This window comes from Perissodus microlepis, chromosome 19 (genome assembly GCF_051167445.1).
Source record: "Perissodus microlepis isolate ML-2025 ecotype Zambia chromosome 19, ASM5116744v1, whole genome shotgun sequence".
Lineage (NCBI taxonomy): Eukaryota > Metazoa > Chordata > Actinopteri > Cichliformes > Cichlidae > Perissodus > Perissodus microlepis.
The window spans coordinates 9,572,168-9,586,245 of record NC_140479.1 but is presented as its reverse complement, the minus strand read 5'-3'; the positions used below and the strand labels follow the sequence as shown (position 1 = coordinate 9,586,245).

Here is a 14,078-nt window from a genome sequence, read left to right as displayed (position 1 = left end):
GATGATTAAGATTAAGAATCGGGTTTTGTTAGTGTAAAAGCCAAACCGCTGAACAGGTGTCTTAAAGTCCTGATCAACAGGCCCTTACTGAGGGAGCTTTTGTCTGGTCTTCTCATCAGAATGCTGAACACGAAAGCACAGAGCAGTCCTTTCATGGGTTGTGGGCTGGGGACAGAAGGATAACAAAAAGCTGTGCACATTTCCTTCAGCATCTTAAAAGGTACGAGTGAAGTACCTGTGACCCTGCATCTCCAAACTAAAAGGCATTAATGTAATTCTTGAGCTACTCTACCCACCACAAAGAATATGTCACAAGGTGCTGTATTTCCATTAGTAACGGTTCTGGATACAGCACGCTAAAAATTATGTGAAAGAAAAAGTTAACCAGGCTGAAGTACACATATAACAGCACTGGATCTTGACCAGTGACACCTGAACTGATGTGTGGAAAAGAAAATTCTATGCGAGTGCAAGAAAGGCTAAGAGGAAGCTTTAAACCTGCGCGGATTTGTGGTCCAGACGGACAGAAATGGTGAATATGTCTGGGACATCCACCCAAAGATGAGTGTTGATATTTAAAATTACAAGCCTGGGGAGGGGCAAGGCAAATCTGCAACAGTGATCTCAACCTGGACTGTTTAGCTGCCAACGGCTGACGAAAAACAGTTATAATTGGGGTTATCGCTTCTTGCAAGGGTTTTCCTTTTTTGTGCAGGACTGAAATCATGCATAATTCAATTACTTATTTGCATTTCAAATGAAGTGTTAATTTGCATTTCCCATTTACATCCCCTTCTCAGACTAATTATTTCCTCCTCATTATTAAAAGGTTAAGGCTTGGTCCTGGTGATATTTTTTTGTCCTTAAGTGTAAAGAAATACAAAGCGTACACCTACCTGTCAGGTGCTACAAAGAAAACGGTTAGAATTCAAGCAAGTGCAAAATGTTTGATAAAGTGGAAAAACGTTACGTGCATACCTATACTGTGAAACTGCCATCTGTTGTAGATCTTCTCAGGCAGATTCTGCAGGATTTTCTGATGAAAAACAGGAGATGTCATGATTAGCTTTAGAGGAGTGATTAGAGTGGTAGAGAACAGTACCTGCGTCAGGTGTGACAAACAATCCTGGTAGCTAGCTGATGAATGACAAATTGGGAAAAACACCCATTTATTCCAGTTATGTTTTCTGGATTTCTAAAACAAATAATTCTTTGCGTCCAGCCCCACGCACGGGGCGATCCGCGGTAACTCGTTAACGGAGATTTGCCGCGTTATGGCGTTAACGTCATTTCAACGAGATTAACGCTGACAGCACTAGTGGGAACACAACGAATATGACTGCACATTTACTCCGACATCATCCTAGTGCAAAGACAAGTGGAAGCAGACAAAAACAACAAGCACGCATGCTACAAACTTTACCCGAGTCATTTAGACAGCTGTTAGCACATGATTCTCCTTACGGGGACCTTATATGTTTAATATGCTGCTGAGAATATAGCCCAGAAGAAGCGTATAGTATAGCTTTTATTTTGGAAAGAGCCATTTCTCTGTAATAAACTCTCTTTTCCAAAGATGAGTGATTTCTCGATCAGATAGATTTATTTTTTTTAATTATTTTGTTGTTTCAGCAACATTAAATTTAAAAACTGTAGTTTTGAGTTAAAATATATATTTATAATTTTAATAAATGGCAAATTAAAAAGGCATGAACATTTTTTTGTATCGAAAAAATATCGAACCGTGACACCAAAGTATCGAACCGAACCGTGAATTTTGTGTATCGTTGCAACCTTATATAATAAAGCAATGCCCTCTCTATCCACTTTGCCTAGCCTGTCAGTGAAACCCTGTGACCCGACACAGCACTCATCACCTCACCAACAACAGTTTTACAACTCAATTAGCGAGCTCTAACCTTTGAGCAGACTATCGTTATTCCTCAATGCAGCGACCCGTTAACTGGGTCCCTCTGGAAAGATGAAAAAATGCCTGGAGTCTGCAGATGTGTGCGGCTGTGCACATGCGGCTAGTTAACAGTCAGTTCATTGCGAGCAACTAATGCCCCAATGACTCACTTCTCATCAAATCCTAATGACTGACCCAGAAAGACTTCATGATTGCAATGCAGAGGTCAAGCCTGTCCTTTACTGCTTTACGTATGCAGCTCTGACCCACTCAACCAGACAACTGATGGTGGTCAGCATGATAAAAAGCTCATCTGGTCTTGAGTGCACGAAACAGAGGCGAGAGAAGGAAAGTGAGCATGCCAGGAAAGAAATGGCAAATATTAGTCTCCTAAAGCAAAAGACATGAACAGTGGAAAAGAAACTTAGCACTGAAACAGAAACTGGCAGGATAAAAAAACTCACTGAAGTAATATACTAACAGCACTCTGTGTTTTATTAGCCATGGACATAACACTGGTCTGACAAATGGTATGAGCTTTATCTTTACCCTGTGCTTTGCCGCATTATGCTGAGAGCTGTGGCGGCCCACAAGTCATCTCAGGCTTTGAGTGTCTCCGTTTGTCAACAACTTCCTTCTTCCCTTATCATCTTTAACTTTCCCTTCTTGTCCTCTGAGACTAAATCCCCGTCATTATCAGTGACAGCAGAGAAACTGAAAGGCATACATCACTTTAAGGGGGCGCTGGATGACTGTCTGTGCCATTCAACTTCTTTCTGATTCCCAGACTCGATAATATGCGTGTACAGGCGTGTGGCTGCACCTTGGTATTGATCCCAAGTGGGATTATTACATCTCCGCAAAGGCTGTGCTGGTCTCCTTCATTTTGTCTCCTTATGCCAGTAGAGACATTATGCTAGTCGGTAGCACAGCAGGGTAGCCAGCTTAAGCCTTGTGTGTGTGCGTGCACACAGTAACACTGTCTCTTCACAGAGCATTAGGAAGGGAGAGTGGGAATGAGGTGGAGAAGCTAGCTCAGAAAAACTCCCTGTGGAGCTGGAATGGCAGGCGCAACAATGAAGAATTTACCGGCTGATACAAGGCGAATACAAAATCTGCAGGACTGGATGTTGCTGGAGTTACACTAATCTGCAGCCATACTCCAGCATAAATATAAGGGCATTATTGTGGTCCAACAGCAGCCTTAACACATTTACATGATCCGCACTTAGATTTCCAGCAGTAGAGCCTGAACATGACAGAGAATATGCTGCTTACAGATGTGGTCTACAAGGGCTTCTAGCACCAATCACAATGCAATGCTTTTAGATGAAATGTTGTACTTTGCATATTGTTTGGGATTTCTGGCAATCATAGAGATGAATATAGCATATATGGAGGAAGGACCAAACACACTAGAGACATAACGAACTAATCTACCTTAAACTGCAGTCAAGGACGTGCAACAATGAGAAAACCAGACAAAACAGGCAAAACTCAAATTATAACACAGTAAGCAGTGTAGGAAATAAAGTGCAATGTATAGTTCTTGCATTCAATCAACCAAAAGTGGGCCCTGGGATTACAAACACTTATAGATGAAAAGCACAGAGAGAAGACGTCAGTTAAACACACACCTGCTTTGCTTATGCCACAACAGTGTGAGCCACGTAAGACTGAACAGAAATTTGGCTAACATGCAAATTAAAGCAAGTAAAATATACAAAACGCCAATTAAATGGTGCTTTAAGCCCAAAACACTTGTTTTTATTCTTTGTTTTTAAGAAAAACACCAAAAATATGGGAACAGTGTTACAAAACTGTTTTAATTCCCCTCTGTGGCCAGTAGATGGCAGCAACAGCACATGAGACTCCTTCAGCGCCTTAACACCAGCTTCTCATCCATCTGCTACACCTTCCTCTTTGGCAAAGCCAAGCTACAGCATTCTAGGGTCCATTTTAAAAACTCTTCTTAATCAGGTTACTTACTAGTGACAAAAATGTTCCTATCTGTAAAATTCTGGACCAACGCACAGATCATCAAGATTCATCTGCTGCTCCCCTGTGCAACCCCAAGCTACACTTTGTACATTTGCATTATGCATAACCAGTGGGGGTCCAATGGGTAAACTGCCAGTCAAGAAGAATTAGACTGTAAAACAAATCATGTAACTAAATGGCCCTGAGCACATTTTTTATTAGAAGCGTTAGCCGAGGTTTAGAGGAACAAAGAATATGAAGCAATTACACGAGGCCGAACAGAACTATAGATGGCTGCTCATGATACAGACTTAAACTATGTAATTAATTACTAATTACAGACCTGGGCATTTAAAAACATGCAGGTTAAAAAAAAAATCATATGCTACGGCTGACATGAATAAATCTCAGTTTAACCTCAGAGATCTCTTCTTAAAGTCTCTTTTCTGCTTGACACTTGTTTTAGTGTGTTGCCATTTTGGCTGATACTATTCCTATAAAAAAAAGATTTCTCTCAGTCTGTGATCCCCAAAAACAAAAAACTATACAAAAATAGATTTATTTTGTTTATTAAAAAGTCAGTAAGTTAGGTCTCAGATCTAGACGGGGCAGCTTGACAGAGAGGATAACAAGGGGAATTCAGCCTGCTGACTCAGGTCCAGATGGCACTTGACATGTCAGGGTGAGGTCACAGAGTTTCAGGGGTCCCAAAGCTGTCCCTTAACCTGTTCCATAACCACAGCGGCACCAGTGTTCAATGCCACTGTTGTCAGTGAGAAGTCATCTCCAGTAATACAGGCGCATAAACAAACTCTTCCCCTGAGGCCTGAGAAGCTGGTTCTGGTCTTGTGACAGCAGAAAACAGAAAGAGGTCTCACGCTGGCTGTAAAACGAATTCTTTATAGTATCCTTCTACTGTGCAGCAGCAAGAGAGAGAAATGAATTACATGTAGACAAATATTTTCTCAAACACCAACTCTTGACTCTAATTAGCTGATATCTAATTAGCAAATAAACAATTTACGACTGCAGCTTGCAAACCAAGAATGAAAACTCTAAAGACATGAACACATGTCATTACAAACCAAAAAACAAAATCACAAAAACACGAATAAAACGACTACATGACAATAAAAAAAAAAGAAGCCCTCCTTCCTTAACTTTCTGCACTCAAATCAGAAAGTAATGAACTAATCAAGCACACTTAACTTCACTGATCAACCTCACAACCTCTGTCACATGTGTCACATGTGTCAAATTTGGCTCTTTGTTTATCACTAAAGGTTCTTAATAACTCTTGGCCAATCAGCAGCAATGTGTGTCTCACGCACAGGTCACCTGATGAGACAGGTGGTTCTCCACAGCAGCTGGGTGCCAACAGGTTAAGACAGAGATTGAAAACCATAAATCTTTACCGAATGTAAAGAGAAGCCTGTTTATCCTTTTGGCACAAGTTTTTATTTTATAAAAAGAGGAAAAAAAATTTTGTACTTCATGTCTGAATCCATGTACAACACAGATATGGAGACACATCCATGCATCTACAGCAGATTGTGTGTCTTTGAAAGGCACATTGTGCTCACAGGGATGGAGCTATAAGGGAGTTTTATATTAAATTTTACATCTGTGTGCAGCCACTAGCCTACCAGCAGAACTGTAATTAGAATGTATTGTTTTGCTTGACCTTATTTTATAAAGGCTAATAAGATTTTTTGTGGACATGTTTGCATGCAAAAGGCCACTCCAAACAAATTAATTTATTTGATTTAATTAATTCAAGTACAACAATAAACTCTATACGCCTGGCCCTGACGCAACGCTCATTTTCCCCAGTGAATTTTTGGGAAACGCCTCCTCAATTCAGATTTCCCGACTCAGAAAGTCGGAGGACCCACCCCCGAGTTAGCAATCCAAGATGGCGGCAGTGAACGTAAACAGTTGTAAAACTGTAAACCTTTGAATCTGTACTGCCACTGTTGTGTATTTGTGACTTAGTAAAGAAGCCATACACAGAGCACTGACCATGAATGTGTTTTTTAAACACAAAAGTAGTATTACTGCTGCACTGCGTGTGATGCGTGAATGACTCCAGCGTGCCAAGAACAGAAACAAATCCTGTTTTTCCTTGCTTTTTCTGGAACGTGGCCTCTTCGTTGGTCAGTCTGTAGGAAGAACCAGTACCAACCCCTGCTGGCCTCAGGGGTTGGTACTGGTTGGTGCGCATGCTGCCTGCTGTAACCCGTAATTTCCTTCAGGATTAATAAAGTATTTCTGATTCTGATTAAACTACCCAAATGAACTGCAATTTAAAAAAAAAAAAAAAGCATGATTACTCAATCTATAGCAGTTTACCCTCTTTCATTGATTGTGATACTGGTGAGGTTTTAGGTTTAGGTTGTGCACAAACTGCCTCAGATTTCTGCAGCTGAACAGCCCATAGGTTTCATGGTTCCCACCTGCCCATTTCCAATTTCACTCTCACACAGAGGATAGTTTCTTCTGTGTGAATTTACAGCTGTTCAACGTTCTGTCCATGTTCTATGACAACCGTCACGTTGACTTTATCACATTTGTTTCTGTGTATTTGTTGCTAACGTGCCTGATATGTATGGGAGTTACTGCCTGGGAATCAACTAACCATCAATCACCTTGATTACTTGGAAGTCTCCACTGAATTTGTCATTTGCAGGAACAGATAATGATTAAAGTGCAGCAGATGTTAATGGCTAGGCAGTGGAGTATTTTTACATTTCGATCAATAAATTCAGAACTTCTAATCAAACTAAGTGTTCGCTCTCTCAAGCTGTGAATGAGCAGAAAAACTGCTAACGTTACTTCAAGCCTCGGCCTACACGGTCAAAGGAGCCAAACAGTTTTTTCTGCGGATGGTATACACTGAAAACTTTTCGTTTGAATTATTTTTAACAGCATGTATCATAGCAACACGTATTCAAAAACATAAAACATGTTTTAACATAAAACACAAACAGTTGCCAAGAGAGTTCAAAGCTTTGTGGTCATACTAGGGAAAGCCTTTGATTCAACATTAACTATTAAAGTTAAACAAAATAAATAAATGTTATGTCGCTTTTTATGGGGTAAAATCTTTAATCAATATCAAAATAAAAGATGCTGAGAACACGACTGCATCCTCAGAAATGTGGTTGCATTCCCATAAAGACTGCCATGGTATGATGCCTCTGTGGAAGCAGACAAAGAAATCCTGGAAGGGAGTGATGGCTGCTGGTGGGATGGGGGGTGGAGTGGACCAGCACAGTTTAGGCAGAGGAACAAAAGATTACCCCCTCTAGACAGCCATTACTCAAACGGGCCCAGCATGGGAGATCATGCTCCCCCACAGCAACTCATGAAAAAGGGGTTGCATACCTCATCATGGCAGCAAAGTAATCCCCACATAGCCAGCTCAAAGGAAACAAACTGGGGACGTGGACTGTATATATCAGGCAGATGTGAGGGACAGGTGAGAGCGTGAGGGACTACGTTTCACATTCCTGAAGAGATGAGTGTAAACGGGGTTCTCCGGGGAAACTCATACAAAGAACATGAGAAGTGATGTTAAGATGTCCTGTTCTTCTTACCCTGTCATACAGCATTAAAGTGTGACTCTAAGCACTGTGCTGCAAACTTGCTTTTGTCCCAGCCGTTATCCACTCGTAGGCCACGCTACAAAATGCTCTGACGCTTGCTGGACAAAAGCTGCCATGTTTTGGCTGGGCGATTCCCATCACTTATGTTAACAATGGCCGTTTACACTAAGTATTATCCTGCACAGAGAGGGTGTATGACACACGTGGCAGAAATGTAAAATTCCCATAAGAAATATATTACATTACTGTGCTTGCTGTAGAAATAATTTATGAGGGAGCAAAATGCCATTGCCTCGAAACACTGTTTTAATTAATTTTCTGCTGCACTGCCACATCTTTCGTTGCACAATATTACACATTTTCTTCAAGTATGCATGTTTGTAAGTACATGCACTGATATCACATTGACAACTACCTACGAGCTAAAATTCTTAATGTAATGTGGTGTAACGAGAATGTCCACACAGTGCAGCACAGCTCAGGATCAAGGCAACCCTGTATCTGTCCTGCCCACATTAGTCAAAGCAAGCTTATCTTCTCAGTGCATGGGTAAAAGCACACAGCGTCACAGGCAGGGGCTAAAAGGGGAAAAATGAGGGTTAAGCTGCTTTCAATATTAGTTCTCTCTGAAAAGATGACTCCATAAATATGTAGAAGCCATGAATCCAGGCTTTATTTACAGGTCAAATGACTGGATGTGTGCAGACAGACACTGTGGGTTTCTAGGTAAAGAATAGAGAGAACTGAATGGAAATGTTGATCCGAATGATAACATTTTTCTGTTTTGATCAGAAAATAATTTCTGGTATGATCTGCAGGAGAGGGGCATCGGCACAAGTGTTAATTCTACAAAAGACTGCCAGACTGAAAGAACACCAGCAGGAAAAACGATGAGCAGCCAGACACATAGGGAAGCATTACAGAGCATGCATGAAGTACACGATGCATCACCCAGACAGCACCAAAAACGTAATGTGATTACACGAAAACACTGAGCCCAATTTGCATTTGATATGCCCGACTAAAAAAAAAAAAAAAAACAACCCCAACAACATAGTAATCCATCGCTAAAGACAGACTACAACAGTTAAGGATCCTTGGCAGCGCTTCCCTAGCTGTGACTTGGTGTAATTTAAGGAACACCCTGATACTGCTCCCAGGTGATGACAAAATTTAGGGCAAGGCATACTGTACCAAAAGAGACAAACAGACTGCCCCACAATTTGATCTGCTGCCATCCTAACAGCCCTGCCCTGAGCAAATGTAACCGGAGAGCTCACTGTTTGTATTGGAAACTCGAGCTGCCTTTGCAGTCAGGTGGGAAAACAAGGTAGGGGACTTTAACCTGCATGTGCAACATAAAAGTGCTCAGCAAAAACAGAGGGAGGGGCTAGAGAGCCAACAGCATGCTGTGCATGCAGAGATGAAACACACCTCTGATTTGCATGCACGCCTGGATTTTAAAAACAACAAGTGGACTGAATGGCAGCGTAACAACGAGGCCTTAGAACAACCTGCTATTGATCTACAGACTCTATGAAGTGAATTCAGGACGTAGCAGGTGATTCTACTCCCTGAGTTTACCTGGAAATACCAGATGGAGATATCAACATAAAAAACAACAGAGCACTTACTTCAAAAATAAAGAGGATAGAGTCCAGCTCCTCCCTTTGAGATTTGTTCCCTGAAACACAAAGAAAATACTTTTAGTACAAAGTTTTTAAAACGTTTTACCTGAAGCTATGCTGCATAGAGCTTCATCAATAATGCAAAAATAATATGGGCCATTGCATAAACATTCATTTAAATGAACGTGTATGACCATGAGACCGCAGTCCCAGTGGGAATGAATGAAGGCAAGCTCAATCCACTCAGTTACACTAAACATAATCAGATTGATTCTCTAAGTACCGCTGCTCTGGAAATGTGGGGCAAACGGAAAATAACCTTTGCTGTAGCACAGAGGGCAAAGAGAGGGTTAATTATTGAACCGCCACTGACAGCGGCAGCTAAATAGTTCATGTGCAGTTTATTACAAAAAAAGCTTTTACTCACCTTTTTGTTTTAAGTTGCTTTCCAGTGTAATGAAATTTTCATAGAAGATAAAATAAATCTGAGAACTGTTGCTCTCAAAGAATGTCTTCAACTCACTCTTGTCAATGATATCTGGGGGGAAAAGAAAAAGAAACTCAATCAACTTTAGTCAGTGAGAATATAAAATAATAATTAAATAAAAAAGAAACAACAATCACTTTTATTCAACTGTGTATTCAACTTTCAAGGTTTGTTAATGTAGAGATTTTTCCCTGTAGTCTGTTTTGAGAAACCTGGATGCTTTAATGTTGTCTGTGTGACACTAATCACAGGAGTGACAGTGAGTTCCCATTAGTTCCCCATTTAAACAGAAAACTACATACATTTTAAAACAAAGCAAATTGCTTCACTTCCTTAAGCAGTGTAACTTCTCCCACTCCTCACCTGTAGCCACGGGAGAGAACTGTTTTTTTGGGGACGTTGAGAAACTTTTTACCCCGATCTACGATTTCACAATTTGAAAAGTGAAAGATTTCTAAATGATGCTTTTACTGTGAAATGTGCATTTTATCCAACAAAGACACAATTTTTGTATTGTTGCACAGAGGCACATCCGTCCATTGGTACATAAATTATAAATTAAATTATAAGTAACTAATTATTATAATTATAATAAGTAACTAATAAGTAATACATGTTAAGCTGGCACTACAATGAATAGACCGATTCCAGTGCCCCCATGTTGCACCTCAACCGACTACAGTGGTCCTTCTGCTCTGGAGCCTCAGCCTGGTACAAGGTTCTGGTTAGCTTGCAATCAATCTCCTAAACAGAAGACAAACAAGCTGCAGTCCATCACAGTGAAATGGATGCTGTCTAATAGATTCATCCTCCCATCCAACCGCTTATTTAACTCAATCCATCTCAGCAGTTATGGTGCAAAAGGCGCAGTGAACCACGCACCGGTCCACTGAGATCTGGCAGAGGGACAGAGAACCTTACCCTCTCCCATATACATACACCTATAGCTAATTAACCTAAAATGCCTTTGGGAGAGAACCAGAGTACTCAAAAGGTCCCACAGGCACAGAAACTCTACACATAAAGGGCCCAGTCGACTAGGAGGTGCAAACCCAGAACCTTATTGTGAGGAATCACTTTTTCTTTAGGACAGAATAAAGAAGTAAAAGCTACACGAGTCGCAAAATATACTTTTGTAGCCCCCAAAGGCAAAGTCCATGTGAGGGATACAATGCAAAGCTAACAGCACTTAATCTAAAGAATGGTAGTCGCAGTTTAGCATGGAGACAAAACATACTTGCAAACCAAATAAATGTTAAAGAAAATATCAGTTTGTGACTTTTTTCCCTTTTGTTTCCTTCTGTTTTTTCAAGATTGCAAAACTCTCAGACAATATGAGGCCATTGTTTCAGTTACTGCTGTGATGAAAGTCTCCTCCATGTTTCAGCCAGTAATACTTTGAGTTCATCCACACTGGAGGATGAATAAATGAGATGACTTTTTTCCTCCATGCCATCCAATAGGGATTTTGGGATTTAGGTCAGCACTCAGGAAGTGCTATTGTAAGACAGATTTTCTCCTGGGCAAAAATACACTTTAACAGGCAGCTGGGATGCTGGAAGAGACACTTCTGCTTGATATTTAACTAATAGACATGTTTAAGCTTCCTCAAGCATTAATCTATCGATATTTATTTACAGCTGTGGTAACTGTGTTTTTCATTGCATTAAATAGCAGTTTAGTCACACACACACACACACACACACACACACACACACACAGTTAAAAACTATAATTTCCCATATACATTTCCCAAAACGATTCCTGGCAAAACAGAGCAATTAAGCTTCACCTTCTGTTCCAATTCTCCCTCTACTAAATGGCAAATTGGAAAACTCCCAGAAGCTGTCCAACTCCTGGGGACTGCTGGAATGATGAATTACGTGACAAAGACAAAGCTTTGCCCTGAGATCAAAGCAGGGATAATGAAGATGCATGATGGGAAAACTGAGTCAAAGTAATGACTGTTTTACATTTTTAGCCTCGATTTAGGAAAAAATAAATAATCATGTCATCATGGGTGAATCCCTAGTGACGCTGCTGTTTGACAGTTAGATGTATAATGTAACGACTAATTGGTGACACACAGTGAGATGACACTATGACTTTCTACCTGACCCAGTTTTACTACCATCAATGCTTTACAGTTACCTTAGCTTGCCCATAATTACTGTAGACTAACAAAACTACCTGATGATATCCGCAGATAGGCAACCTCTCTGCCAGCCAGCAGCTAGCAATTTAAACCAGTGTAATGCAACTATTGTCAGCCCAGTGCTGTAGAAACAGATGCTTGTTTTCAACTGAGAAAGCACAAGAAGATGTACAAAAAAAAGAAAAAAGAAAAGCTACATTAATCCCATGAGGCTAAGATTCATTAATCATGAAACAAAACAGTGAAGCATAACCGAGAAAAGCTCCATCAGGAAATTCAAATGTCTGTATTATTTAAACTACCGGTAACCGACTTTTGATTTCGTTAAAAAACACAGAAAAAAAAAAAAAAAAAGGGAGATATTTTTTTTTAGGTTTTTATTTCAGCTAATTCTTAACCACTAAAAGCAGTTGTAAAGAGATGCTGGAAAATGTAGGATAATAAAAAATAATACTAATAAAAAAAGATTATTCCAATCTTCCCATTTCCAGTCCAAATCTAAACTGATTTTAGGTTACAGATTAGATTTAGACTCTATCAGACTGTTTTACATGAGCCAATCTTAATCACAAAACACATTGAACTGAGGGAATTAGCTCCGGTCAACTGCACTGTTATAAAAATAACATCCAACACTAAAATGATTTAAAGAAATCTAATGAACCTTAGTCTCCAGTCACACATGCCTATAGCCAGCCACCAGTTGCTATGGAGAAAAAAAAATTCCTTGAGTGGTTGCGAGTGGCTGCAGGCAGTTGCTACAAAATCGACTACTAAAGCCCCTGTCGCATGATTTAGCAGTAAAGACAACTATTACTTTAAAGTAGAATGTTCTCCATAAGGTAACAAGTGCTTGCAGACAAATGCATCTTGCATGAACACTATGGGCCACCCCAGGAATCTGCGAGACCAAAGGAAACACAAGGTCAATCAAAACATACTCTGTGTGACCGATTTAACCCAGAGACAGCCACCAACCTCCAGAAATCACTCGCTAACCGCTGAGGAAAAACCGGGAAAACGCAGAGTGAGACTGCAGATGATGAAGGCTGAAATACGCCTTCAATGGAAGAGTGCCTGGGCTCTCCCTTAGAGCTACGGTGAGAAGCTTGGTCACTTGGGAGCGGCTCAGAGTAAAGTAGCCCCAGATGCACAGGTGGAAATATTCTAGTTATCCAGAATCAGAAATGTTGCACAGAATAATACACCAAACCTTTTTAAAGGCTCATGTTGCTCAGTTTGGCGTTTCTCTGCTACTAGGGCTGTTCGATATAACGATATATATCGGATGACGATATAAAAACGTCTATCGTTTCATTTTACGCTATTGTTTGTTTCGTGGTGTCGCAAAATAAACTGTTTACGGCAATATTTTTTTCATCGTTTTGATGGTCACTGTAGTGGCTATATTAATTTATTAAAGTTCTCTCTTTCTCTTATATTTAATATAACCACACTACGGATGGACAAGCGCCTGTTTTTATGGGTTGTCGTTAGCAACAACGACGGTAAAACCATCGCATGTCCGCTTGTTTATTTTCCACATAAACCTTTCACAATAAAGCTCAAGATCCTGTTGAGAATTTTTAAAATAAACGGAATCACATGAAAAAGTATGCAGAGTGTTGACGGATGAGAAGCAAAAAAAAAAAAAAAAAAAAAACTTGTCAGGTGCTAAAAAATAAACCTTAGACTCAAACGTTAGAACAGGCTTTTCCCCGCAGCACGCCGTGTAATAAATACAAAGAAAACGGCAGCCTTTACAACTTATGTCTAAAAATGTGTAGTTTCATGCATCGGTTAAAACACTCGACTCCAGGTACACGACGCCCAGCTGGAAACACTTCACCTACCCGAGATTCACAGAATTTACAGAAAATATTAAATTTTTTGTGATTTATATCGTTACTGGGACGATAGATGTTTTATATCGGGATATGAGATTTTGGTCATATCGCACAGCCCTATCTGCTACCCTATTTAGTTAGTGTGAACCATAAAGAATGATTATAATACTGTTTAATGTGAGTTTAGTGTATCTGACGGACGAAAGCCAAACCAGTTCCACACCACTGAGGTTGCAGCATTTTTACAAACCAGTTCTGGTTCATCCGTTTCATTCAACGATCCGCTTTCTCCCTTCTCATTCTCCGTCGCCGCCATGCTTTTTCCACCATGTGCGTATGAAAACAAAGGCACTGCACATGCACGTTTTACCCATATTCTATCGCAATATTTAATTTTCTTATCGTTGCCCAACATTATACCGATATTACTGTGAACCGTATGGTATGGCCCAGCCCTACTATCC

General features: G+C 40.2%; 1 protein-coding gene across 6 annotated transcripts in view; it reads right to left on the bottom strand.

The window, feature by feature from the left end:
• The window catches only part of ralgapa2 (Ral GTPase activating protein catalytic subunit alpha 2), a 106,556-nt gene that overhangs the window by 79,869 nt on the left and 12,609 nt on the right, over nt 1–14,078 (bottom strand). For all 6 annotated transcript variants that reach the window (XM_084914973.1, XM_084914970.1, XM_084914971.1 and 3 more), the window contains exons 2-4: nt 9,553–9,663; nt 9,132–9,181; nt 979–1,036 (exon numbers count right to left, since the gene is read on the bottom strand). In XM_084914973.1, the coding sequence (XP_084771099.1) occupies nt 979–1,036; nt 9,132–9,181; nt 9,553–9,663 (219 nt within the window). The remainder of the gene's footprint in view (nt 1–978; nt 1,037–9,131; nt 9,182–9,552; nt 9,664–14,078) is intronic.